The sequence below is a fragment of the Malaclemys terrapin genome, chromosome 16 (genome assembly GCF_027887155.1).
Source record: "Malaclemys terrapin pileata isolate rMalTer1 chromosome 16, rMalTer1.hap1, whole genome shotgun sequence".
Taxonomy (NCBI): domain Eukaryota; kingdom Metazoa; phylum Chordata; order Testudines; family Emydidae; genus Malaclemys; species Malaclemys terrapin.
This window is the reverse complement of record NC_071520.1, coordinates 24,826,198-24,853,793: the sequence shown is the minus strand read 5'-3', so window position 1 is coordinate 24,853,793 and position 27,596 is coordinate 24,826,198. Positions and strand designations below refer to the sequence as shown.

Genomic DNA, 27,596 nt, shown 5'->3' with positions numbered 1-27,596 from the left:
CCCTATCCCTTTAGCCGCCAGATGCTTTGAACCAGCCCCCAGGCCATCCAGATATTGGGGCCTTTCTAGCTTAGACTTAGGAGTCAGGTTGTCTTCAATTTGAGACTGATCAAAGGCCCCTAAATACAGTGTGGCTTATTCCCCCAGGAGGTCCAGACCACAAAATGTCTCTTGGCTGGAAGAGAAACACTTCTGGCCTAGCTCTTCTTACCCTAGAGTCAAGGGCCCCAACAAAATTCTCCTCTGGGCCCCGAAATCCCCTACCCTGGAAGTGAATTCTTTCTGCTCAGCCAATCACCGGAGCAGAAAGATTATCTGGTAAGGCACCTTGGGAGAGACTGAGGACTAGGGCAGGGGATCTCTGAGCTGCCAGGACAGGCTGGCCCTGAGCTGCAGGAAAGAATTGGAAGGAGTCAGGACGCCTGGGTTCCACTCCTGACACTGCCTCTGTGTGTGACCTTGGGGAAAGTCACTCAGCCTCCGTCTACCACCCTGCAGCAGGGGTCAAATACTTTGCGCAGAGGGGTTGGGAGAGTTAATGAACTATGCTTGGACAGCCACAGATGGGAGGCAAAGCGTTGCCCCCGGGCGCTGGCAGTCAGAGGGGAGGACTTTGGGAAGAGGTTGCAAAGCGAGTTAATCCCTCACCCCTGTTCTTTGGAGGCATATCCAACCCCAGCAGCAATACAAATGAAGAAAGCTGGCAGTCAGCCCAGCCAGCCACTCCAGGCCGGACCCAGAGCGCTCAAGGGCAGGCAGCATAGAGTGACAACATTGGAGGCTACCATTGGAGGGTAAAGGTCTGTGCTCCCAGCTCTGCCCCCAAAGCGCTCAGAGTAGAACGCTCAGGGGAAGGAAGACCCCAGAGTACTGCTTTTGTGCTGTAACCCCCGGCCAGGCAGGAAGAGTCCACATTCCCCATCTCCTGTGGTTACCTCTGCTCTGACTGTTCTCCCTCTCGGTACAAGATTGGGTACAAGGTGCTCCGTGTGTGCTCCGGCTCTCCCATGCCGTCTGGTGGCGAGACAGGCTCGATGCAGTCATCTGGTGCACTCCCCGCAGACGCTTTGCTCTGCTCAGGAGATCTGAGGATGGTGTAGTGAGATGCTGTTATTCCATTACAATGCTCTTAACCACTGAACAGAGGGATTAAAACCCTTCTGCAAACTGGAGTGTCATGGAGAAGGGGGAAACCAACCACCCAAGCCCTTAATGTTACCCTTAAGTTGCACGTTTTTGTCGCTTTCTGTGTTTCTGAACTACACGCCTAGATCGTAAGGATTAAATTTAGACAGGCCCCAAAGCTGTAGCCAACTCGTATGTAATCCTGCAATTGGCCCTAATATAGTTACACTGCAGAAACAGAGGAACTAACTCTGGGACTTTGTGGCTCAGATCAAGTGTCCTATCAGTACATCCTCTACCCGGGGCGATGTCCTGCATTTGCAGCGAGTGGGGCCTCATCTAAACTCCTCTAGAATGCGTCAATCAAAGCTATGACATTACGGAGAATTAACCCTTCGAAGGTATGGACCTGCAGAGTCCAGAGAGTTCGTGTTCTCTTGCTGCAGTGTTAACACATTGTGACAGTCTCTAGGAGCACATCGGACACTCCTGCACCCTCCGAAAGCACTAATATGGCTGGCTGGCAAGTACAAGGGCTCAAAACTCCACCAATCACCAGGGACAAAGATGAGCAGGAGCCATCAGGAACTTTCTCTAGGGGTTTTTTTGTTGTTATTTTCTCCTTGGTTTTATTTTTAGTACTGAGCACGTTGTTTCCTCTTGCAACCAACAGGGGGCAGATTCTAGCACGGTCCTGCAGGGAACTGTCCTAAGACCAGCCAGGCTCTGGAGAAAGCTCAGGATTAGGGCTCGGTTGTTTGTGTGTTTTAAAAGCATGATCACTACCACCTTAAAATCTCTGCGTGGCCAGGGCAAGCTGCATTAGCCGGTCGATGTGAACCCTACCGGGGGTGCCTGGAACTCCCGGTGACCAGCTAAGCCGCGTTAAAACTACAACGTGCCCTGTCTCCACTGGGAAGTTTGCCTGTGTTCGTTCCCACGTGTTCCAAACGCTCCCTTTCCCCCTGGTGCAGAGACCGCTGAAGAGAGTGACCATGAGCCATAGCTCATAGCTGTCCCGATCTGATGCTGAGCTCACCTCTTGTCTCCCTCGCTCTGCGGGGAGATTCTGGAGGCTGGAGCATGCTCCTGCGGCTGGATGTAAGCCTCACTGGGCGTCCTTCGCAGGTCCAGCACGGGACACGTGGCCCCAGGGAAGGAGTAGACCGGGGTCTGGAGGTGGGAGTTGAGCTGCTGAGGATGATGGCGCGTGTAGTCTTGTGTGATAACCTCCTAGAAGAAGAAACGCCTTGAGTCAGCACTTCTGTCTGCGACCCTTCACTGGGTTGTAGTTTATGTGGCAGGGATGGGAGGGCACCCTCTGGCGCTGAGCCCTATTTATTTCTCCCCTCCTAGTTTTGCTGGCTGGTCCTTATAGGCAGGAGGACGGGAAGCACCCTTCTCCCCTGGGCTTCTCTGCAGCACTCTGCTGCCTCCAAAAGCAAAAGGCCAGAGGGGTTGCCGCAGAGCGAGGTGACCTGCTACCAGCCCCCCCCCCCCCCCCCGGGGTCTGCCACCAAGGCTCCTGACTTCACTCCTGGCCCATTCTCCACTGACCCCAGCGGAGACGCCCCAGAACAACCCCTGGACGGGAAGAGGAGAGAGAGGCTGATTACACTGATGTGCTGAGCCAGCGTGACCACCCGCTGCTGGTGGCCTTTGATGATCTGGGACGACTGCAGCAGCTGGCATGGGGATTGCTGGCCTTCGGGCAACTGGCGCAGGTGCTGCATGTGAGCTGCTTCTGCTGCAGAGAGCTTCAGGGAGGCTGTGAAAGGAAAGAACCAGTCATGACAACCCAGGGCAATCACACAGCGCCTCCGCCTACCCAGAACAGACCCGCTGTTCTGCCCTTCCGCTCTTCAATCAAACTGTTTTTTTAAACTATGCTACTTACTTGTTATGAAAGAAGCCAGAGACGCCGCTCCAGGGAATTTGGTTTAGGGGTTACACAAGAAACTGGGAGTCAGGAGACCTGGGCTCTATCCCCCACTCTGCCAGTGACTAGCTGTGCAACTCTGGACAAGTCACGTAAGCTCTCTGTGCCTCTGTTTCCCCATCTTTAAAATGGAGCTGATAATATTTATTAATCAGGCGGGGCACTGAGGTGCTCCCGGGTAATTAATTAATGAATATTTATGGAGTGCTCTGGAAAGCTCCCATGAAAAGCGCTATCCCCTGGGCGTGTAAAGCAGCCGCCGTTAGCTAATATACTAACGAGACATTCCTTGGCAGAGCCGCAGTTCCCTGTACCAGTCTGCTGTCAGGAACTGCCAATGGGAGGCTGATAAGCCCACGGCGCGCTAAGGTTATTCTTCAAACGCTGGTGGCAGCTCCAGCAAAACACGGCCAGCCAGGCACAAACAAACAGAGATCGATGGGCCCTCGGCTACCCACACATCCTGCCCTCCTTCTAAGCCTCTCCTGCCTCCCCGCACATTTCCTCCTCCCTCTCAGCCTGTCGTCTGTGCGCCTCACCCCAGCCCAGAAGGGAATGAGCACTTTCCTGCAGCACGGCCAGCCAACGCCCATTCCCTGCTCCCTGCCTTCAGCTCTTCCCTGCACTGCCCGTCACCACGCACTGGTGCCAGCCTGGCAGCGTTACTGCTCACACTGGGTAGCGCCCAGAGGCCCTATCAGGGCCCCCTTGTCCTAGGTGCTTGTACACACGCCGTGTGAACGAGAGTCCCTGCCCTGAAGAGCTCACCGTCTAAATGGAGAGGGCAGAGGAAGGTGGGGGATGGGACGAGAGAGTGACCCAGCCAAGCTCTCAGGGGAAACCCATGGCGGAGCCAGGAACGGAACCCAGATCTCCTGAGCCCCCATCCAGAGTGTCAGTGGCAAGGCCAACCTCCTCCTCAAGGACACGGACGGATCTTTGCAAGGCAGAAGCTTCCTGATGGGTCCCTCCCTTCATCTTACCACCACCAGCCTCTGTTCCCTGAATCTGCCCACCGCTAAGACAAGCGTAGTCCCAGGGGGAGATTTCAGGGAACGCAGGCTGGTGTGAACACAGCCCACTGTGCGGGGGAAGAGGGAAATTCCTCACCCACAAAGGGGAAGGGGACAGAGCCTCACATATTTTGCCCGGCAGCCTTCGACTGGGCTGAGGGCTGGAATGTCAGCAGTGCAGGAGGCCTCCTGCCATGTCAGATCTGCCTCGGCCGGCAGCAGCCCCGGCAGCCCCTCACCTTGCTGTTTTTGTCTCACGTTGTGCTCCCCGTGCCCTTTCTCCACATCCGACAGCACCTTTGCCCCTTTCTCGTGGGATACGCTGGGTGAGCTCGCTGGGCTTACTGCTTCAACGCCATCAGGGCTGTAGCCTCCGTGGAACCCTGGGGAAATGGAAGCAAGGGCGTTTATATTGTGAGTTTCCTTCGCTGTGATTAACCCTACGTGTCCTGTGACCGCTGCTGCACTGAGATCTTCAGCATCAGCAAAGAAGTGACAGAAATAACCAGAGATCTTACATCTAAAGCTGCAGGACATACCCGCCTCGCTGCAGCTTCTACAGCCTTAGTATGCCAGGGGGCATTAAGGGCGACTGTAGCTTGGGCATGCATACTCTGCTAGGTTTAATCTAGCTACCATGGGTAATAAAAGCAATGAAATTGCAGTGGCATGGACCCCAGTACAGGCTGGCTGCTCAAGAACATCCCCAGGGTCCCCAGGAGGTTTATATTTGGGTGGCTAGCCCACGCTGAAGCCCGTATCACTGCATCTATGCTCCTGTCGTTACCTGTGCTAGACAGATTAAAGCTAGAGTGGGGGTGCCTACCCGTGCTATCATGACACCTTCATGTGCAGTGTAGATATAGCCCCAGGTGCCTTGAACAGTATCAGTATCATAAGAACCACCAGCTGACAATCAGCAAGGAAACACACAGACAGACACACAGACAGCCACATTTGCTGCTTTTCAATTACAATGAAAAAAACAACATCACATTTTCCTGCAGAGCTGGAAACCCAAACACAACAGCTCAAGGCAGTGAACCTGACCGGCCTGGATTCACACCTCCCACACCAGGCAAACGCAAACAAACAACAGATAAAAGCCACATACACAGTGAAAAGTAAATGATTGTTGTGGTTGGGTGTTGGGTTTTACCTATTCTAGGTGGCATTTTCCCTGGTAGATCTCAAAGGAAAGCCTGTATCACACCACTGCCAACCTCAACTGGTCAAAAATTGTGGGACAGGCCACCCCAAAACTGTGAGATTGAAGCCACAAGATTAAACAAAAATACTAACAACAACAGTTGGGTTTTAATTATTTTCCTTCGGGTTTCTGAGCCTTTGAGGTGCACGCAAGTCACATTTTCAAGCTTTTATCTGCTACTATGGGGTGAGAAACTCACTTTTTTTTTTTTTTTTTTTTAAATGAAAGTTGAGATTCTCCAGGAGCTGGAGTGTAAAATGAAACATGATAAAACCTTGAGAGCTGGCAACACTGCATCGTCATTATCCCTGTCTTACAGGCATGGGGATAGAGACGCGGAAAGGTGGCGTGACTTCCACAAGATCACAGGACAGATCGAGAGCAGAGCCAGGAAGAGGACTAAGGTGTCCTGAGTCCCAACCTTGCACCCTGCCCTCTGGCAACACTGCCTCTCTGGCTAAGGAATTTCACGCACTTCTTGATATGACTAACTTCCTAAAGCCGAGTTCCCAGGAGTTATCAATGGAGACAAATCACACTGTTCCCTCCTGGCTCTGCGAGACCCAGGTGTATTCCACCAAGGGCTTCCTTGTCACCAGCGCATCCTCTCTGGGAGCCAGTCACAGCTGGTTACCTACGCTGAACTCATGCCCAGACCAGCCTGCTCGCCCCATCCCGGCCCAGGTAGGGACCAGGCCAAACTGGGCTCACTCACTGAACCCAGCGGATATCAATGGACTCACGTGAAGTCACTGGAAGAGAGGTGGGAGGAGTGGGAAATGTGCCATTCCCACACACGTACATGCCTTGTATTAAAGGGTCGTTCTGCTCACTCCCTGCTTGACTGGGTCATCTCATGCGGATTCATTGCTTCTAGTGCTATTGCTTCTTCGTGCGAGTTCCCCACTCCCTCCAGTCACGTTCTAGTGAGTCTTGGCTGAAGAACCAAACCCTAGTACCACTGGGGTTCCACCCCACTCAAAGGCTTGTCTCTATTGACAGGACATTGCTGGTGCTGATATCCCTGAGCAGGGCTGGCTGGTCATACTCTGATCTGACTGATGGCTGGAGCCGGGGGTGGGAAGCAGACCAGCTTGCTCTGCCAGCACGGGGGCAGTCGGAGTGTGTGTAATATTGTGAACCCCAGAAATCAGAGTAGCCTGGAGCTGTTTGTGTTTAGGCGCGTCTGGAGGAGGAAGAGAAATAGATGTACGAATGGCCAGGCACGGATCAGAGAGCTTGGGTGGGAGGGAATCAATAGAAAAGACTTAACAAGCTAATATACAGCTAATTCTTGATACTGCGTCCCGAGCTCTGGCCTCTGGGTCATTGGAACACAGCCCCTCTCTAGTCTGGGACGATCAAACACAGCAGCACAACATAGCCTTGGCTCCAAATAAAAACTCTTTTACAGTAGCACCTCTTGCTGAGATCTCGAGGCTGGGACACCTCATCCTTCCTATTGACCGAGCAGGATTTCTAGCCACTGTAAGGTGGAGCGTTGCAACTCCCAGCTCTCTGGATGGGCTCAGAGGAAATCCTGCTGCTGCATAACTTCCCGATGATCTGCTTGTTCGGATGTATTTGCAGAAACGCTTTAATGTGTTTTACTAGTGTCAGGAAAAAATGCACCACTAAAGCCAAAGGTGAGTGTGTGTTCACAGCTAGCAGAGCATTCTCGGCAGCTGGCTGGAAGAGCCCAATGAGAAGTGTCACTGCTTATTAGTAAGATCTTGAAGAGCAAAGAGAGGAAGATTCAGAGAATAGAGTCAGAAAAAAAATTCTCCTCTCCAATTATCCCCGTGGATTGTCTGGTGCACACTGTGCACTAAGGTTTACATGCATGGGAGTGCAACGCTGGGACCCAGGGCAGACGTGCAGGAGAGATTCACAGAGAGAACACTGTGACATGCTTACAGACCCCTGTGCGCTAAGCATTACATGGTGCTTGCTATTAACTAAATATCTAAATGGAACCCAGGGGTCGGCTCTGGACCAAAGTGAAGCTGTCCCCGTAAGTGTCCCTATAGAGATGGGCATGAAAGTAGAGCCCCCTCCCCCCCCCCCAGCAGTTTCACCCAGATAAACATATTCTACTTCATTTTGTGCATTAAGCTGTTGTGCTGGGTTAAGCAGCTGCTGTGTTTCACTCCAGAAGTGGCTGCATTCCAATGGCAGCTACACGATCCCCGTGTACAGTATACCATCTATATTTATGTCTTATATAGTGTCTGTCACCATGGCATCTAAGCACTGATATATCATTTGATAGACAAATTGATACATTGCTTTGGGATCTATCAAATTGAAAGGCATTGTGCAAACGTGGGACATTGTTCTTGTCTGATGTGGCTGTCCTGTTAGAATCAGACATTCCCTCCCCCTCCCCCCAGACCCCTTGCTGTTTAAGTTATTACCCATGATTCTTTAACGTAGGCCACATGTGAATTGCTAATTACAGTGAAATCAAGAATTTAAAATAAATAAATACCAGGAAATGAACTAGAGCTGCAAAGCAAGAATTGGCAAAGGAAAATTAAAAAAAAAAAAAAAAGGGGTGGGGTGGGGTGGAGGAAGGATTTTTAAAACAAATAACAAAAATAAAAGACTAGAATAACATAAATGATTCCAAAAAATTCAGGAAGTGGAAGAAGCCAACCACCAAAACGTGCAATTCAAAAACTAAAATAAATAAACAAATTGGTTTTAGGCCACAAACTTGGACTGGCACCCGCCCCTCCAATTTCTTACCATCACTAGTGGAGTCGTTATTTAGCGAGCGTCTTTCTCGCTTCCCCTTATCGCAAGAAATTTGACGCATGATAATCACATCTATGAAGCTGGCCGCTGTCATGGTGGTCTTACCGAGTGCTCGGAGCTCCTGTTCCTGCATTGAAAAGGATTTACTTTGATTCTTTTCTCTACTGTGCTGCTCATTGACCGAGACTGCGTGCTGCTGGTCCAGGGGTGGATGATGGTGCTGGTTTTTCCCCTGTCCTCTGCTATACTGCTGGGTAGAACCTGGCCCGGAGGCTGGTAAGGGCCTGGACTCCATGGCTTTAATAGGTGATGATGACTGTTCTAGGCCTGCCCCACTGGGCAGCTTTGAGGTGAACATGTTGTTGTCAGTCTGAGGGCGTTCTACCTTGGCTTCTCGGGCCCTGGACACCTCTTTCTGTAGGAGAGCAGGGTCCATCATGGCTGCATAGCTGTCCACTCCACCGAGGGAGCAGCGCAGGGCGGATGCCGTGGGAAAGCCTGCAGAGCGGATGGGCGATGTGGTGGTGGTGGTGGAGGATCTTGAAAGCAAAAAAGAACGCAGAGATAATATGACCGTGGGGCTGAGAGACACTGCAGCTTCCCCACCCCCACAGGAACTAGGCTGTTTGCTCCTGTCAAATCCAGTAACTCTACAGAGGTATTAGCTACAGTACATGTTACTCAGAGGTTAATGGATCCAATGCCAAACTATGCGAAACAGACACAGGAGAAGGTCACAGTGCATCTTCCTTGGAAAACTAAACGAACGGGGCCTGACTCTGGTCCTATTTACACCAGTTTGGACTTCAGCAGAGTTACTCCTCATCTGCACCGACGGAAGTGAGCGGAGAATCCTGCCCAAGTTCCATTTAACCAGTGTGTTTGATTCCCCATTTATAACTTTGGCATGAGACTGCACTGGGGTAAGAAAGGCCCAGGCAGAGTGTGGCAGAATACCAGAGAGCAAGAGGAATCAGATCATTTCTGGCTTCCTGCTGAAGTTGGGACAAAGAGCAAGCTGGAAACCCCACCAGTGACATATGTATTTCCACAGCTTGTTTGCTGCAAAAGGGGCTGGCCAGTTGGAGTGACCAAAATAATGGGCTAAATTCCGGAGCCCTTACTTCAAGAGGCTGAAGAAAGCTTCTCACTGAGGCAAGGGCTGGAGCACGGGCTGAGTAAGAACATCTGGATTTGGCCCAGAGCGGACAGCCCACGACCATCCCCCCATTTGCTCCCTGGGAGCAGCTCCCAGCAAAAGCCATTTGAAAAGGAAAAGACCCTGTTCAAAATCAGCCAGCCCACCACAGGCCTGCTGATAAGGCCTGCTCCCATTGAAATCAATGACCAAAAAACACCTGTGGCCATCAATGGTGCAGGATTAGATTCTTAACAACCCAGAGCCCTCCACCCACCGAGGGCAGGAGCGCGGCGAGCCGCAAAGCCCATACACACCGCAGAACCGACGGGGTGAGGCTCTCCGACGAGGTGACCTTCATGCCCGTGTTGTGCAGCACGCTGGGGCGCTGCTGGACGGTCTCGTGGGTGCGGGGCGAGGCGGGAGAGTGCTGGTGGCTGTGAGAATGAGTGGCTGAACGGCTGCTACTTTGCTCGGTCCCTGTAAGAAAATGCAGCGAACAATCTGAGCTGGAAACCAGCATGGAAAACCAAGGGGCAAGTGACAGCGAGATGGGGAGGAAGAGAGAGCTCTGCATAAACCTTACAGAACTGTCCCCAGCCCCGCCCCACCCTCCGCCCCCCAAAAGGCTCTGCTCACCAGTGGAACCATTGCTATCCACAAGCTGTATGGACCGGGTTCCTCCAAGCCTACCTGGTCTCCAGATGGGCGCATGCTCCACAGTGGTGGCTGCTAGGAAGGATTTCTCGCGCTCCCTCTCGCGCTCCCGATCTCGTTCGGACGCCGATGCTCCTGTCTGTTTGGTCATGTGCGTGGGGCCTCCTGGAATTCAAAGGCAGCCAGTGACGGGGGCCCTGCGAGCGGAATTCTGGTGCAACCTCCACTCTCGCGAGTGTTGCAGCTACAGGATCTCCGCACGAGCTTCCTAAACCAGATCCTGGCAGATAAGCAAAGACCGGGGCCTGATACCACTTACACCGGGGTAACGCCGGGGCAACCATCGGGGCACGAGTATCTGTATTAACTGCACATTTTGATCTGTACCCAAAATGGGACAGATGCGCATGACTTCTAAGACGGTGTGTTCGACTGACAAAAGGGATCAGATGGTTTCAACACCCTCACCCATGGGGAGACAGCGCCACTAGGCCAGTGATTACAACCCACTGAGACTGAATGGGCCTACCTGCCCACTGTGGGGGCATTCTCCTGCATAGGCCCTGCTGGATAGAGACAGGGGTAAACACTCTCAGGGTATGTCTGCACTAGAGCTGGAAGGAGCTGGGGTCGGGAGACATCCCAGCCCTAAGTCTGTTTGAGCTAACGTGCTAAAAATGGGAATGCAACTGTGGTGTCACGAGCAGTGGGCGGGGCTAGCCACCCCAAGGACGATCCCGTCCAAGATCCTAGGGAACTAGCCCCTCCTGCCGTTCATAAAGCCCCGGCGATTCTTCTCTACTCAGCGCAATCCGAACTAGCATGCTATGTCCTTGTTTCTCTAATGTTTTGTTCCCCAGAGCTAAAGAAAACACTTCAACAAGGGATCTCTGGTTACAGACTCCCAAAGGGAGGAAATGTAGGTGTTGGGCCTGCAGGGCACCGATTGGTACATACGGCTCCCACCGAAGGATCACATGATTCTCCTTGAGACAAGTGAGGCAAGAGGGCCAAGACCGGGGCAGGTCTTTCTAAGAGCACCCAGAGGGGGACAAAGGGGCAGCTAGCCTCAGAACCCATAACCACCACAGTCCCACAGAAATCACTGGAGTTCTTCCATGGGAAACTCTTGTCCTCACATTCCCATTGGTCTGGGCTTCGGTTGTGAACATTTTGGGGGAGGGGAAAACATCTCGCCCAGCTGCAAGCCTGCATCAGGTGCTGAATAAATAACAATGCAGAGAGCTGACGGGCCCAAACTGCCAGAGCAGGTCAAGTTCTAGCAGTGTTACAAGCCAATGATCATCGGCTGCACCTGCAGACAAGAACAGTCCTTCCAGCCTCAGAGCCCTCCATAAAAGAGAGAAACAACCCTACTGATCAGCTCCCCGGCTCGGGGTCCCCCATCGGCCCCGCCCCTAGCCCCAGCTCCGGGCCCCTTGCTGGCCCCAACCCTAACCCCAGCTCGGGTTAAGCCCAGGGAAGAGGGACTGGTAGGTAGTGATCAGACAAGAGTAGGAGCAGGACTCCGCTGTGCTCTACACCTGGGTCTGGATTGGCCTTGGACAAGTTACGTCTCTCTGTGCCTCAGTTTACCAGCTCCCTTCCCCTCTTGGTTTAATTTGTGCACCTCAAGCGCCTGAAGATCCTTGGATGGGAAGTACTATCAGTGTGGTAAGAGCCGTGGGGACTACGAATTCCGGGTGCAGGACAAACCAGCACGCCAGGCTCACCATACCGAAATCCTGGAGCAATGGGCGTTCCTGGGAAACCTCAAACACACACACGCGGCGGGGGTTCGGTTTGTCCACATGCCCACCCAGGCAGATTATCAGGTGGCAATTCAAACCCGTGGGTTTTACCTGGGGAGAGCGGGGAGCTGCTGTGCCGGCTGCTAAATGTCTGGGGGGCGCTGGGGATGTACGTGATTCGGTCCATCGAGGCGGCGGAGGTGCCAGGTGTGGGGGGCACGAGGACGGGCAGGTGCGGCACTTGGGACAGGTCGATGATCCCTGGAGAGAGAACCGAAAGGACTGTCAGGATGACGATCCAGCCCACGCTCCACACAAGGCGGTGCGGAGAGTGATGCTGGTAGGAAAGCCCTGGGAATTGGGACAGCACACGAACACACACATACCCCTGGCAACTGGGAAGGGGACACTAGCCAGAGAACAATCTGATTGTCTAGGGCTAGCTGCGTAATTTAAAAGCGGTTTCCCGCTCTGTGGCGAACCCCTCTGGTGATGGATTGTTAAAAGAGGAAGCATTGAAAAAATTAGGATCTACTTCTCACCATTGATACTCTTGGGGTTATCATCATTTATTATTTCTACCTAGGAGCCCCAGTCATGGACCAGGACCCCACAGTGCTAGGTGCTGGACAAACACAGAGCACAAAGATTGTAAGCTGCCTGGGGCAGGGACTATCAGAGGCAAAATCCACCCCGGTGCAGAGGCCCAGCTGAAGGCCCAAGCACCACGTAATTCCCAGTTCAGGCCCATCTTTCACAGGGGGAATTTCACCCTTGGTTTACTTAATGCCTTCCACTCAGCTCGGACAGTGAAAGAGGAGGAGTCGGCGTGGCTTTCTTTTGAACGGCGGGGTCCAGGCACTGCTCTGGGGGTTCTAACTCCGCAGGGTGGGACACTCCGCCCACCCCCCACATGGCATTCACTGAAATGAACCCAACAGGGACTGGTAAGCTCTGGAACAGGCTTCCAAGGGAGGTTGTGGAATCCCTGTCATTGGAGGTTTATAAGAACAGGTGGAACAAACATCTGTCAGGGATGGTTTAGGTAGACCTGGTCCTGCCTCAGTGCAGGGGGCTGGGCTAGATGGCCTCTCAAGATCCCTTCCAGCCCTATGTACACCCCGTTCTGTACGTGCCGGGGTACGAGAAAGGGCAGAGTCCGAGCCTGAACTGAGAATTCTCTCACTTGGGGGGCACTTGACTGGGGTCATTCGCTCAGATCGCTGTGTTCTGCAGGTGCGAATAGCACAAGCTACGTACAAATTTTAGTTCTGGAGTCAGAGGGGACCCCCAGATTCCCTGCGGGTGGGATTTTAGCTGGAGGGAGACTCAGCAGCATCCCAGAGTCAGCTCTGAGGACAGAGGCCTACTCAGCACAATGAGATGAGAAAGTCCCCCTGGGTCTTTTCTGAGAGATGCTCATTTGCTTTATCCCCCAAATCATACCCAGCTTTTAAATCTCAGAATATACACTGTGCTAGAAGGGCCCAGTTCAGCACAAGTCACTGGAGATACTGTCTATAAAGACCAGTACAAATGGGCCACTTTTGCCCAGCGATGGGAAGGCAGAGATCAATTTGCATCGAGTGAGAAATATGATTACAGCCAGTGTAGACTCAAAGAACCATCAGCGCAATAGCATAAATGCTATTTTACAGGGCTACGGACCCCATTGTCGATGGGAACATGTTCTGAAGAGCTGGAAAGCTACAGATCAGCTACTCGGCTGTTTGAGAAGATGCAGCCATGTTACACCCACACTCACAGAGCAAGCTTCTCTCATTGTTAACAACCACACTTCGCACTCACACAGCATTTTTTAATCTTGAAAGAGCTTTACAAATACCATGAGCCAGATTGTGGAGTCCTTCCTTGAAGTCCATGGGACTACTCAAGTGCTCTCCGTGGAGAGAAAGGGCGCCATGATCCGGCCCCTCACTAATTCATCCTTCTGCCTTAGCCTACGCTTTCCTGAGCTAGTTTCCAGGGTACCCACTCAGATCACGTTCTACAGGCGCCAGCTTTCTACTGTACCTCTCTTTCAATGTTACACTCTTGGTTTCTCACCTCCTCCAGTCTGTAAGGTTTCATTGGCACCTGAAATTCCTGCCATTTACCCTGAATCTGGCCCCACTGCTGGGGGATGGTGAAGGGACAGCAGGGCCAGGGACAGGTTAGTGCACAGCCATGTATTACTAACAGAAAGTAAAGAGGTTAAAGAACAACAGCAACTTCTAGAGCAGCTCCCAGCCCAAGGGATCCCAAAGCGATGTCCTCTATGTGTACGGAATCACTTCGCCCACCACTGAACGTCAGTCTCTTTTCGGGGTGGCAGCTTTTTAACAGCCTGCAACAACCGCACAACCGCATAGGGCAGGAAGTGGAGGTCAACAATGTATTCAGTTTGGAGGGGGATTGAGGGGGGCTGAATCTGGCTAGGACACGCCATGCCTGAGAACAAACCCAACCAACCAAACGATCCTGACTAGCCACACGCTGACTGGGAGCCCAGTGTTGTTTTGTCTGGAGGAGGGCGCAGAAGCAGCAGCTCAGAGCCCCTAGTGCCACACTGGGGCACTGCCCCCAGAATTGGATCCCATCTCCCTGCCCGGGTTGAGAGACTCAGGTTTGCAGTGGCTCTCTAAAAACAGCTGTATAGACAGCGCTTTGAAGCCGCAGCTGGGCTCTGATGCCCACTCCCGCCTCTTGGCTTCAGCACCCCAGCTCCAGTCTGAGCCCTGGCGTCCAAGTGTCGTCTCCCCAGCAATTCTGAGAGTACAGCAGCAGCCTCCACAAGTCCGAGTGTGTCGATACAGGCTCGGAGGCTCACTGTCACGGGCTCCGCAGATATACCCCGAGGGGCTCTTATCCAAGCACTGGTCTGGCCTGGCCCTCTTTAACTTGTGAGAGCTGATCAAACTCCAGCCCAAGGTCACGTGGCTGCCCCTGAAGCAGCCTTGAGAAACCAAACGCGCTATCAAGACTGACAAAAACTAACCGCCTTGGCACAGATGGCTCAGGAACCGCTCAACCGGCCGAAGCCAAGATGCTCCTGCCCCCGGCGCCGCAGACCAATGTGCATGCCGCATGGGTACTGCTGTTGTGATCTCCACCACGGGAGCCCTGCTGGGCGTTACGCTAGGGGCCTGGGGTCAGAACGACAGCCCTATGCCTTTCAAGAAGAAAAAATGCCACCTAAAAACCACAGACAGCTTCATACTTCGAGGACCTGCAGCATAGTTGAGAGCCAGCGAGGGTTCTCGGGGCGAAAGTCCGCGCAGCATGTCCGCCCTCTGAGCCATGGCCGTGGCGGCGGCGTTCTGGTGCATCTGCTGGGAGGTGATGTAGTCGTTGATGATGGTCTGCCTGTTCTCCATGGCGGCAGTGTCTGGATACCCTCTGATGAGGTATGGAGGGTAGAGATGGGGGTACGTCGGGCTTGGAGTGAGATGCCTGGGCAAGTAGTAAGCAGCAGCTAAAAGAGAAGATTCAGACCAGTCAGTTTCTCATGCAGTACGGTCCTACAAGAGGGCGGCAGAGTCTGACTCATGAAAACTGCAGCGCTCCAGAGCATCAGCTAGGACGTGGGATAATTTAGGAACAGCCAAGGCCCAAATCAGTGAGCACCCGGAACCCTCCATCGGGCTGGGGAGGCCCATGCAACACACCAGAGACCTCAGCCCCCGTGGGCACGAGGGTGGAGGAAGCTGGCTTTTTGTTGTCTCAGGGCCTTCATCTGCCAATGGTGCACTGGAGCAGTGTCAGGGTAAGGACAGAACTGAGTCAGAGAAGAGCTCATCCGAGACGCGGCTTTAAGCCAAAGAGTTACTCAACAGTCACGGCAGTGCTGCTTTAAAAGCCTGTTTCCATTGCTCATTGTGAAACGGAACGTCACCCGCCAGCCAGCGGCTTGTTACACAGCTTAGAAAAGAAAAGGCCCCATTCTGTTCTCAGCTATGCTACATTCATAGCAATGGAGCCCAAGGCAGATTTTTTGCCCAGCTGACCAGGGGCTGCTCCTGCCAAGTGCCCCCAAATAAAGGCGTACCTGCTTCCAGTTGAATTCCCCTGGGAATTGCAGCGGGGTCGAAGGCCAATGGAATGTGTCCTCTGTACAAATCGACACCACTCATTCCCCGGAGTAAATGTTCGTAGGGGGAGATGGGATGGTGATGGTCCGATAGAGTAGCGTGAGGAGACTTGGAATTGGTGATATCTCTTGTCGTGGGGGTGATCTTTCTGTCCTGGGACACCGGCTTCCCAGCCGTGATGCTCCCTGCAGAAGCAAAAGAACGGAGTCAGAAGAGTCCATGTTGAAACATGCTCTCAGAGGGGCATGCCCCCCACTGCCTTACTGGTTCTGGCACGTACACTGAGCTTCGTCAAATCAAGGAGTGTTTCTCTGTTTAAACCTACCGGGCCCATTCTGCTCTCAGGGTCACAGTGGCGACTGCCATTGCCTTCAGTGGAGGCTGCCATCGTTTACCTGGGGTCAGAATCTGGCCGGCGGCATGTGGCCACAGGGGCGATTTCCGAAAGCGTCTTTGTGACTAGGGAGGAGGACGAGGGTCCCACTGAAGGCAGCTGCACCTGACTCTAAGAGTTCTGCTCTCCCCGTTCTGCCCACGGCAAGTGTGTTCCTAAGTCAAAACCCCACCCTTTCGTTTGCCTTTCGAATTGTGGGGCCCAACCCTCGGGAGCCAAACGCGGCACAAGAGGTAACGAGTCAGAGCAGATCTCCTTGGCAATGTCGGTGAGAGCAAAGGCTGCTGCTTCTACAAAGAGCGAGACGCTCCCCCCGGGTAACGCTTTTGGGGCTAAATTCACCCTTGGGATAAGGGAGTGCGACTACAATGGCTATAATGAAAATGGGAGTCATCTTCCACTGACATCAGTGGAGTTACCCTCATTGACGGCAGTGATGTATTTGCCTGTTCGCCTTCAAAACATTCTAGGAACAATGATTAATCCCCAGCATCCAGGAGAGGAAAGCCAATAAGCATCCCTGTTATTACAGCTAGGAGAAGAGAGGGTGAGGGCTTGCCCAAGATCAATGCCAGAGCCAGGATTCGAGCTGAAGAGTTTCTGGCTCCCTGGCCTGGGCTCAGCTGCTCTCTCTCTAAGGACATATCCACGAGAAACGTTTCAGAGACAACCACACATGCAAATCTTCACAATCCAACTGACCCTCCAGCCCGCAGGGTCTTATCTTCTCCCACTTCCGCACAAAGCTCTCCAGAATGTTGCCCTGCCAGGTCCCTGGTTTGGTTCCTAAACAAAAGCCAGTTTTGCCCTGAATGGATCTCACGTTTGCCCTCTCAAAGATCTTCACTTAGCCTCAGCAAGGGGCCAGGGACATCTGACAAACATACTCTCCTGATGCAGTCCAACGAACCTGACCCGAGTGGATGGCAGCGAGACCCTGCTGCCACAGCCCTGTCTGAACGCTCTGCCGGCAGCAGAGAGGTTAACGTTACCAGAGAGAAAAAAAGTGACCCTGGAAACTCAAAATAAACATGATGAAATAGGGCCCAGATGGTTCTGACAGCAGCCGTCCTCCTGTGCTCACCAGGAGCTGTAAACACTTTCATAATACATGGAGAAGCAGCTGGAATAATGTCAAGCTTCTCTCGCATCCCTATTAACTCAGCGCTGGCACTCTGGTGCTCGCCCTCTGTACAGGGTGAATATCACCAGGCGAGCTAATTAGTAACGAGCAGCCCTGATTCTAAGAGTTACGCTCAGCTCATCCGTTCTGGGGAGGGAAACATACCATGTGAGCCCAGGATCCAATCAAAACAGCTTGAATGTCAAATTCTTGCAACAAACCACTCACAAACAAGCCACAGACCCTGAACTATTCAGAGGCATGAGCCCGTGCGTCATTTCCCAACAACAAATAAATGCGAGAAAAGCTGCGAGCCGTTTGCAGACAGGCAACGAACCGAAATTCCACACATCGAGGATTCTTTAGGGATGACTCAACCAGCTCTGGTTCAGACAACGAAGCTAAGTTGCTCAATTTCACTGTCTCGTTCTTATGCACTAGCCTCGTTCAGTGACGTTTGGGTTTCCAGCCTTGCAGGGACTGGTTAAATCCTCTCACAAAACTGTTTTCATTGTTGCAAAAATAACCCTGGAAACGTTTCAGGTTTGAATCGCCACTCCTTCAGTTTGAACAAAGTCTCAGCTACTTGGCAGGGCCCTGTACCTCAAACCTGTCAGGGGTGCAGAGGGATGCACTAAGCGACCCATAACAGCTCCTTCCAACCCAGAAAAATGATGCTATGATTTACCCTTGCAGACCCCTATAGTGTCCTTCCTGCACACGCAGGCACCCTCTCATCTGCAGACACACAGAATTACACCTCTATGCTGGAATTTAATAGAAATATTCAACTCTTTCTTGGGAAACCTCCAGCCCCTCTGTGTGTAGCCTCCCCAACACTAGTGCTGCACGTTGGCCACATGTATGAATCACAAAGAAGCCAGGCAGCCAAATGGCATTTTTCTGAAATGAGGCATCTTGCTCCGCTTTAGCAAACAATCAGTCTCTAGGGCCTGTGGTGGTGAAGGCCCTAGGACTAGATTGATCACACAGGCAGACGGACGGAGAAGTGTCCCCCACTTGCAACTGCACGACTTGTAGCCTGCTAGAGAACAGCAAGCATGTGTGGGGCTCGCGTTGCTTGGAGATGCTGAAGACTAGGGCGTTGGTTCTCAGCGAGGAGGGAATGACTGATTTCCCATGTTCACGTATTGGTCAAAGGGAAATCCCATCGGATGAGCACTTTGGCTTACGTTTTCAAGAGCGACTAGTGATCTTGGGTGCCCAACATGGGCTTGATCTCTACAAAGTCAGGCCCCTTTAAGGTTTCTCCTGGTGAACACTTTAAACCCACCAGCCCCTTTTGAAAGGTGACAACAGTCTAAGTACACTCTGTCCCTGGGCCCCCACAGGTGGCTCTCAAGAGGAAGAGCGTAAGGGATGGAACATGGCCTTATCTGCTCGGGCCCACCAGGCTCCTTTTCCACCCCATGTGTTTGGGGCGAGGATTGTTATTTTTGGTAATCGTGTTGGGGGTGCAGGGTGAGATCAAGGGGACCTTTTGCCCTGGTTCTATTGGTTATTGCGTGGGGTGGCTATTGGTTATTGGTTTGCCCTGGGTCTATTGGTCATTGGGTGGGGTGGCTATTGGTTTGCCCTGGGTCTATTGGTCGTTGGGTGGGGTGGCTATTGGTTTGCCCTGGGTCTATTGGTCGTTGAGTGGGGTGGCTATTGGTTTGCCCTGGGTCTACTGGTCGTTGGGTGGGGTGGCTATTGGTTTGCCCTGGGTCTACTGGTCGTTGGGTGGGGTGGCTATTGGTTTGCCCTGGGTCTACTGGTCGTTGGGTGGGGTGGCTATTGGTTTGCCCTGGGTCTATTGGTTGTTGGGTGGGGTGGCTTTTCAAAAATTCTTCTTCTCTATTAAGGATCATAGGCAAGGTCACTTATGGCTCTCTTTGGTCACCCCTCTCTCGTTTGACCCTCAGAGGAAGCATGAGGAGGCAGGGACTGCACTAACACTCTTGGACGCAGACTGCGGTTTTCTGAACTACAAACGTAGTTTGGGTCACTGGCACAGTCGCAGTCAGGATGAGATTTATCTTGCTCCGCCTGGTGATTCACGATCCCTGAGGCTCTGGCTGGATCTAGGGGAAAGCGCTGCTGGAGCGGATGCTGTCTGTTACAATAAATGCGCTCTATGCATATGTGCTCGTGTTTCACCAAGCAACCAAGAGTTAACAGGACGAAAGGAAACAGGCATTTGCTGGACTGAAGAGCAATACTATCAGCCAGGCTGCGAGTCATTCTGGCTACGTCTGTGCTCTGGATTGCTAGATTTGCACTGTGCCAAATTCTGCCTGACCGAGCAACCTTGCTGGCTTTTGAATGTGGCCTCCGAGAGCAGCTATGGCAGCACAATCCCAGTGCTCTGCCAGGCCGGGGTCTTCTTGCTCGCAGGCTGCTAGCGAGCGGCCCAAGTGATTTCTATGCCTGCAGGTGGAACTGCGCCCCCTGCTGGAAACACACAAGCATTCTGAGGCAGCAAAACTTTTGCATCTCCCAAAGGGATGTCAGGTCTCAACAACTCAACTGGACTGTCTCCGTCTGCTGGCTAGCAGGGATTATACCCAACTACAGCCAAAGCCCTCAGATGCTATGGTGATGGATGAGGTATAAATGCAGAGCTGGGTAGACAAACACCTACACTTGCACAGAAGAAAGGGGAGAAAATAACCTCCCTCCCCCCAATTTTCCATGTTACTTAGCACTGAGCTTTTCCCACACCATTAAAACATGTGAATTCTAGATCAAAGCCTGCGTACAGAGTAAACGCCTCCCCTGCAGCACGGCCTTCAGAATCACACAGGGCCAAATCTCCGTCTCGGCGATTCCAGTGTCAATCTGGAGCCATCTCCATTGGCTTCCAAGAGATATTCCAGATTTACACCACAACATTTGGTCCACGGCAACTACCCACATTTCCCTCTAGCGTTTGTGAGGGGGCGAGGGTGGGAACCCGGCCAACGCCCTGTATGCTCCAATCCTAGCATTTCCTAAAAGCCCTAAGTGTCCCCAGCACATTAGGGGTCTGCTAGAGAACAAGAGTTACCTTCATGCTGCCTTGGGGTCGACTCCCTTGTGGATACCGGAGAACCTCGATGCAGATGGCTGCTAAACGCTGCCCCGTGGTCCTCGTAGGTAAGCGGGCTACGGCGAGGTTTTCCGGGCTCAGGGACAATCACGGGGGCTCCCCTGGTAATTGAACCTCCGGAGTTTGTAACTGGGCTGGGCCTGCTTTTCAGGCTCTCCTCGTAACAAACTCTTTCCAGAGTCCTTGGGTCTTGCATGACGTCCAGCGAGTGCACAGAGTGAAAAGTCCTCCCTGGGCTCCCGATGATCGACAGGACATCATGCTTTTTGGCACTTACTGAAGAAGAGTTGCTGTCGTATTTCAGCGGGGTACCCTGGGGAAACAAGGCAGCGAAGAGGGCATCAGAGTGGGGAAGGGAACGCAACGGGGCAGAATCAGTGAAGATCTCAGTTTGCTCTTTTAGGCTGTCACTCACACGCCGTGCTCAGGTGACTTGGGAACAGAAGTCCCACTGAAAATCAACAGCACTAATACTGTACACAGATCTGCAGCGGTGAGACTCAGAACTAGGAGGCAATGCTATTCCACTGGAACAGGTAAGGGTGAGTGGAGACTCCTATTCCCATGGGAATCAACCGTCTCCAGGAGCGACAGCCCAACAGAACATGGCATGTAAATGCACATTCCCCACTGTGACACCAGGAAGGTGAATCACCATCAGTGAGTGTCTATATCCACTGCGCTTCTCCCACACACCCCAGAGAAATACGATACAATCAACAGTCATGAGTATTCTAAACAGCTGCTATCGAAACGCTCCATGTACGGTGCGAGTCCAAGCCACGAGACATGCCCCAAGCACTTGTTCCTCAATTCCTAAAGCCGGCCCTGCTGGAGGTGACAGACCCTGCTCCTAGCGACACCTACATAATCCAGAGTCACTCCGACTGACTTCAGTGAGTTTACTTTGGGTTTATACCTGTGTAACTGACAATACAGGACCCAAGAAGCTTACATGGGGTGGGTGGGTGTCTCTGAAAGGTGGTTAGAAAGGGGCACTCTTCATTAGAGAGAGGCCAAAATTGGCATAATTCATCTCATCCCACCACCCCAATATTTCATGGTGGGGGCAGAAGGAGGAGATTAAGGAGGTGTCATTTAGACAGAAGGCCCCTTGTTTTACAAAACAAGAACTTGACCAATGACATTTTTGCAAAAGCACAACCCATTCCACTTCTTTCCACCTCTGCTCCCAGGGTACGTCTCTACATCAGGCCAGCCTAGCTGAGCGAGCTGGAATCTAGCTAGCATGGCTAACAATAGCAGCCAAGACAGCGCAGCGTGGGCACCACACAAGGCTAGTGAGCCGAGTGCCTATCAGGGTCTGTGCTGGGCTTGTACTGGCTTCACTGCAACTGTGACCTGCACTAGCTGGGTTCAAGCTAGCCCGGGTCAGTTAGCCCAGGCAGCTTTGCTGCGCAGACAGACCCTAAGTTCGCCAGGAACAGGGCCGGCTCTGCGCGGGGGGTGGGGGGGGCGGCCGGAGCCCCGGGGGGAGGGCAGTGAGCCCCGGCGGGGGATCCGCTCTCCCCCCGGCGGCCGGGGGGACGGCGCCGGGGAGGATGGCGGCGAGCCCGGCCGTGGCCCCGCTCTCCCCGGGGGCTGGAGCGCCGCACCGCGCCGCCCCCCTCCAGGTGCCGCCCCAAGCACAAGCTTGGTGGGCTGGTGCCTGGAGCCGGCCCTGGCCAGGAGTCTACACAAGTAACAAGGCCCAATTAGTTCGGAGGTTACACTCATACCCCAGGTACTAAAAGATTCAGGCGGGCAATAAGTGAAAGAATCACTCGCAATGTTTACTAGGACTTAAAATATCCTCTGGACGACAAACCCCATGCAGAATTGCTCTGACAGGGTACCCATGAAGGGGCTGGACATGCAGCCCCCTGGAGATCTTTTCAAGCTCTGTGACTCCCCATGTGTGCACTGCGCCCCTCTGGGGAAAGAGGGCCAAGTACGTGCCAAACTTTAACGTATTTCAAAACAGGGGCCAAAGTTCTACAGGAGACACCCCCATGGAGACCTCTCTTTGGCCCAGTTCTCCGGTGCTTGGGTGCCTTCATCCACCTGGTGCCGTACTGACCCCCTTTACCTCATGCAAACTAACCTGCCCCTCCCCCAAGGAACGCACCTGTGTGATGGATCCTTCCTTCAGAGGCCTTGCTGCCACCGGGATGTCAGGCGTGCGCCTTAACTCTTCCCTGGGAATCTCGTGGATCGATCTTCCCGCTTCCTTCACGGTGGCAACGAGGCCTTCGTGAGCTGCTTTCATTTTCAAGGGAGCGAGGCCCTCGTGAGGCCTGACTTTGTAAGTGTCGGATAAGTCCCTTGGGGGAGTGTTTTCCCTCTTGAGCTGTTTGGCTTCTCTTCTGAGGTAGTCCTCGTGGCCCTCCACGTAGGATCGTGGGATTCCTGCAACCCCCCAAGAAGGTAATGCACCAATGTGAGTCTCCAAAGAAGCAGGTCATGCAAACTGAATGATGTACTTATGGCCTCTATACAGGCTGTGGGCAATGGGGGTTTGATGGAGTTCACATGCAAGGCCACTACAGAGCCTGGGCAACCCAACTGGTTCTGCAAAGCCCCAACTGCCTCGCCATATGGGGTCGTAAAGACCAAGAGTGGGATTTTTCAGAAATGCTCTGTGTTGGCTCAGCTCTGCTCTCAGTGAGCTCCCCAATGGGAATTTTACCAGTGACTTAAACAAGAGCAGAGTGAGGCCAAATGTCAACGTCTCACTTCTGAAAATCTCACCCTCGCCAAGAAGCAGATATGATGATGATGATGAATACCTAGCTCTTACCTATCCCTTTGCATCATTTGATCTCAAAACACTTGACAAAGGAGGTCAGGATCATTATCCCCATTTTACAGATGAGGAAAACTGAGGCACCAAGCAGGGAAGTAACTTGCCCATAGTCACCCAGCAGGCCAGTGGCAGAGCTGGAAGTAGACCTCAAGTCCCTTGAGTCCCAGTCCAGTGTTCTACCCACTAGGAGACTCTGCTTCTCCTGTCGCTGGCTAGGTCTGCAATGTGACTGCAGAACCAGTGGGACAACTCAGACCTTAGTTCCTTCCACACTAATTGCATCCAGGGTTAATGGATAGTGCTGAGTTGCACATGAGGAAATGTCACATGTCATGGCCTGTCTCCCCCTCCCCCCCCACATATACTTCCTGATCTGGATATTTGCCAGTATTACCTTGTGTAATTGAGCCCCGGATATGATGCTGCTCCTTTAAGTTATGGGGACTGTGTCTGTCGGGGGGGATCGCTCGACCCATTAGACCTAGAACAGGCCAAAGAGAACAGTCAGAAGGTAGCAAGACTGCTGACATTTTCATTATATCTTAAAGGAACACTGACAAGCGAGAAATCACCTAATTTTTAAAAGTTTTCTCCAGTAATAGCACCACCTGGGATTAATACAAAAATGCTTTCTAAATAGCTAGTTTACTTTTCTCCTTTTGAACTGCTTGTTTACTTCTTGTACTTTGGGGACCAAAAGGTCAGACTGGTCAGTTTCCCTTTGTTTCTAGTCAGTTTCACTTTCTTGTTTTCCTACTATTGCTGTCCTGTTTGGATTCAAAATGCTGCAAGGGAAAGTTTCAGGTTAAAAAAGCATTTGCAGGTCCAGAACGATCATCTTTCCTTAAAGTTTTCCCTGAGATGCATGTATGTCAGTAACGCCCAAAGAGTATGGATAGATGCCAACACCTCCAACAAAAATATGATTCATCTACCCATTAGATAGCAATTAGAGCATTGTAACTTCAAAATTGCATCGCTTCCTGCTTTATAAATCAGAAACCCACTTTGCTCCTTCCCCCGTAAAATTTCTGTGTAACTTTCCCCTGCTCTCAGTTCCATGTGGTCTAGAGAGAATGAAGATGCCACTCTTAAAATATATAAGCCCTATAGATAAACTAGATACTTGGATCCCAATCTTACAAACGCTGTAACACTTGTAAGTAGCCCCAATGAAATCCGAGGTTTCACACGCATCATCACTTTATTATTATGGTTATTTATTATTTTATTACAGTAGGGCCTAGGAGCCCCAATCATGGACCAGGAACCCATTGTGCTAGGTGCTGTACAAGCACACAACAAAAACACAGGCCCTGTCCCAAAGAGCCGACCATCTTATATGTGCAGAGTTAGCTGGCTCCGACGCTGTGTTCTCTTGGTAACGGGGCCAGAAAAATTTTCTACTAAATATTAGGGTTAGGGTTTGTAAAGCCTTTTTTAGGGTCTATTTTAAGCAAAGCCTTTTACAGCTAGAATTATCTGCTGAAGTCCCTTCAACAGTTACAGCTGGGACCTTCAATGGGAGATGTGTGCCTGTCAACCACTGAAAATCGCAGCCTGTATCTCTAGTTTAGAGCAACTTGGCCATTTCTGTGCGGGGCACAAAGCACGGGTGTTGAGAAGGACGGATGAATTAAAACTCATTTTTCTGGTAAGGCCTGTAAGTTCTCACTGTATTGATAGATCCAGAAGACAGCTATGGGGGGTGGGGTGGGGTGTGTGTGTGTGTGTGTGTGTTTTTTCCTGCGGGAGAGCGCATAGCACTGCGCATCTCCTCCAAAACAGGCTGCTGCCACTCCTCCTGGGACAGACGGGCTGCTGTCAGGAGACGGGGAGAGTTCTCAGAATTGGAAAGCTGCCGCACACTTGCTGCCCCGGTGTTTGACTCCTGACATGGCACGACTGAAAGATTCCCCCAAGCCCACCTTCAATGCTCGTTGACGACAGATCGCGTGCCGGCAAACCCCGGCTGATCCTCCCCTCCATCATATCGTAGGTCCGTTTGGTACCAGTGGTCTCATGAGAAGCGCCAGCACTTCTGCTATCCTCCTTGGGGCACTGGGAAGCACCGACTCCACCTAGGAAATAAAAGGAGATGAAGAAACAGTAGCAGCATGAAGAAGGGGGAGTGAGCGAGCGAGGTTGTTTACTGTCATTCGCACGTCCACTAAAGGCTCGCTCCCATAGGCGTGAGTCCCGCAATTCAGCTTGCACTCAGCAGGCTTTGTCGGCATTACACCATGCTGCTGGGTTCCAGGAAATTCAGCGTCTCTCCCCCCCTCCCTGCCCGCCTCAGATTCCAAATTCCATGGCCTCATGTTTGGGCAAGAGCATCCGTCTTTCCCACTATCCAGACACAGCCTGTGAGACGATAGGGAGCGAATTCAGCTCTGGTGTAAGCAGCTGAAACTCCCACTGAAATTAGCCCTGTGGCGCTGTTTCCTGAATACACCTACTGCTTGTGATCTTGTCCAGTCTCCCTAGCAGACACTTGGAGCATTCCCCAGATGAGAAAAGCAGGCAAAGGGGAAGAAGCAAAGCAGAAAAACCTTTAACATCAAAACTAGCATAAAGAACACTCGCGTTATTCTAATCAGAAGCAAGAGATGGACAAACCACTTAAAGACAAAGGAGGATGTGAAAAATCCAATGCACCATAACAGAGGCTGGTGGAGAAAGTACAGTATCAAGCTACAGAACTAAAATAAGCCTCAAATACTAGTTCCTCTTCCAATGTAAAATAGATTTTCACGCAGAACTATGGAAATTCAAGATAGGCAAGACCTATTGGGCTATTAAACCCATCTCCCTGCCAATGCAGTACTGCCTGCTACAGCTCTGTTGCACCTATATTCTATATTTCCAAGTGATGGGGCTCTCCCCTTTCCCTTGGAAGTCTGTTCTACAGCCTGAAAAAAAAAAAAAAAAAATCTATGATTCACCATTGGATTTAACATCAGCAAATCCATCCTGCTGCTACATTCTTATTTCCTGCATAATACAGCCCACCCCATGAAATTTACAAGACAGTTTATGACACAGCTGAAAGCCCAAGGTTTATGTAACAAGCTCCAAGCTCCGCAATTGGCCTGCATAAGATATACTCATTGTCTGTTATCCCTGTACTAGTCTATCCTGCCAAGGAATGCTGGTGTCCTGATCCTCTTCTTTCACACACACCATATCTAGGATTACACAGTTACAGAAAACACAGGAGAAGTTCAAAACATTTGTTTGGTCCCAGAGAGTTTGGGAACAAAAGTTCTCTTCTGTGAAGCCAGTAATGAATAAAATGGGATTATTACGACACAACCCCCACTATCAGTTTCTGCAATCACCGTACAATCAAACCGAAAAGGGCCTGGGGAAAGATTCTGGGAAACAGAAAGTGAATCTCAGTCTCTCTCTTGGCTTCAGACTCATTCGACGTGAAAAATCAGCGGCTGATGTTTAGAAAGCAGTCAGGCATCTTGAGACACATGAAGGGGGTAATGTTGCCGCATCCTGTTATCAAGGAACATCTGTTCTAAATAGCTCTTCTGCAAAAGGAACGTCGTCCCTTTTCTCTTTGTTTCATGTGTTTTGAGGGGAGGGAATAGAGAGATTAAAAAGAAAGAAAATTGCTCAGAAAACATGTCCCTTGCTCGTAGAAGCCATTAGCAATCACATGCAGAATGAGAATAACCAATCTAGCACAATTCAGCTTGCATATGCTACAGGATTTTGTCTCATTAGAGCCCTTTTATTTGTAAGTACCCTCACGGCACTACAGAATTTGCAGGTTTTTTTCCCTGCTTGCCAGAACTCATAATCACTAACGATTTAATTTAATTTAATTTTTTTTTAACTCATTCACTACTGCATTTGAAACCGTCCCAGGATTGTCTAGGGGAAAGGAGATAGGGATCAAATCATCTGGTCTTACAGGTGCGGAGAGGAGCGGAAAATCAACCAGACACACAAATCCAATTACTCTGCCCGGGCCCCTCTTACTCAATTGTTACTATTAATATGTACAGGTAGAGGGAGAGGTGGCCTAAAAATCTAATGCACAAAGAGAGGCTGGTGGAGAAAGTACAAAAGCAAATTAAATTAAGCCTCATATGCTAGCTCCTCTTCTCATCTGAAATAGATTTTCATGCAGAATCATAGAAATCAGAGATGGGCAAGACCTATTGGGTGATATAGAGAGCCCATCTCTTCGCCAATGCAGGACTGCCTGCTCAAGTATACGTGCCAGGTCTGCGCCTGGGATAGAAACAGTGAAAACTCCTGGAGGTTCGTTTCAGTTCTCACTCCCCCTGTGGCCTTGGGTGAACCAGTCAGCGCCATTGCCCCGTAGATAACCATGCTAACCTCCCTCCCCCGTATTCTTATTATTGTTTGTATTACGGTAGCGCCAAGAGGCTCCAGCCGAAATCAAGGCCTCACCCTCAGACCACGGGACAATCCCTGCCCTGAATGGCTGTCAATCCACACAGACGAATGATGGGGT

The 27,596-nt window shown here is 51.6% G+C and overlaps 1 protein-coding gene across 11 annotated transcripts in view; it reads right to left on the bottom strand.

Annotated features, from left to right (window-relative positions):
• The window catches only part of NCOR2 (nuclear receptor corepressor 2), a 395,163-nt gene that overhangs the window by 16,079 nt on the left and 351,488 nt on the right, over positions 1-27,596 (bottom strand). For 9 of the 11 annotated variants that reach the window (XM_054006074.1, XM_054006082.1, XM_054006083.1 and 6 more), the window contains 14 exons: positions 25,027-25,179; positions 23,493-23,579; positions 22,421-22,701; positions 20,251-20,605; positions 15,642-15,869; positions 14,814-15,068; positions 11,705-11,854; positions 9,879-10,007; positions 9,503-9,665; positions 8,039-8,586; positions 4,317-4,460; positions 2,742-2,893; positions 2,165-2,358; positions 936-1,085 (listed from right to left, as the gene is read on the bottom strand). In XM_054006074.1, the coding sequence (XP_053862049.1) occupies positions 936-1,085; positions 2,165-2,358; positions 2,742-2,893; positions 4,317-4,460; positions 8,039-8,586; positions 9,503-9,665; positions 9,879-10,007; positions 11,705-11,854; positions 14,814-15,068; positions 15,642-15,869; positions 20,251-20,605; positions 22,421-22,701; positions 23,493-23,579; positions 25,027-25,179 (2,989 nt within the window). The remainder of the gene's footprint in view (positions 1-935; positions 1,086-2,164; positions 2,359-2,741; positions 2,894-4,316; positions 4,461-8,038; positions 8,587-9,502; positions 9,666-9,878; positions 10,008-11,704; positions 11,855-14,813; positions 15,069-15,641; positions 15,870-20,250; positions 20,606-22,420; positions 22,702-23,492; positions 23,580-25,026; positions 25,180-27,596) is intronic. The other 2 variants (XM_054006081.1, XM_054006076.1) reach the window with 2 other exon arrangements.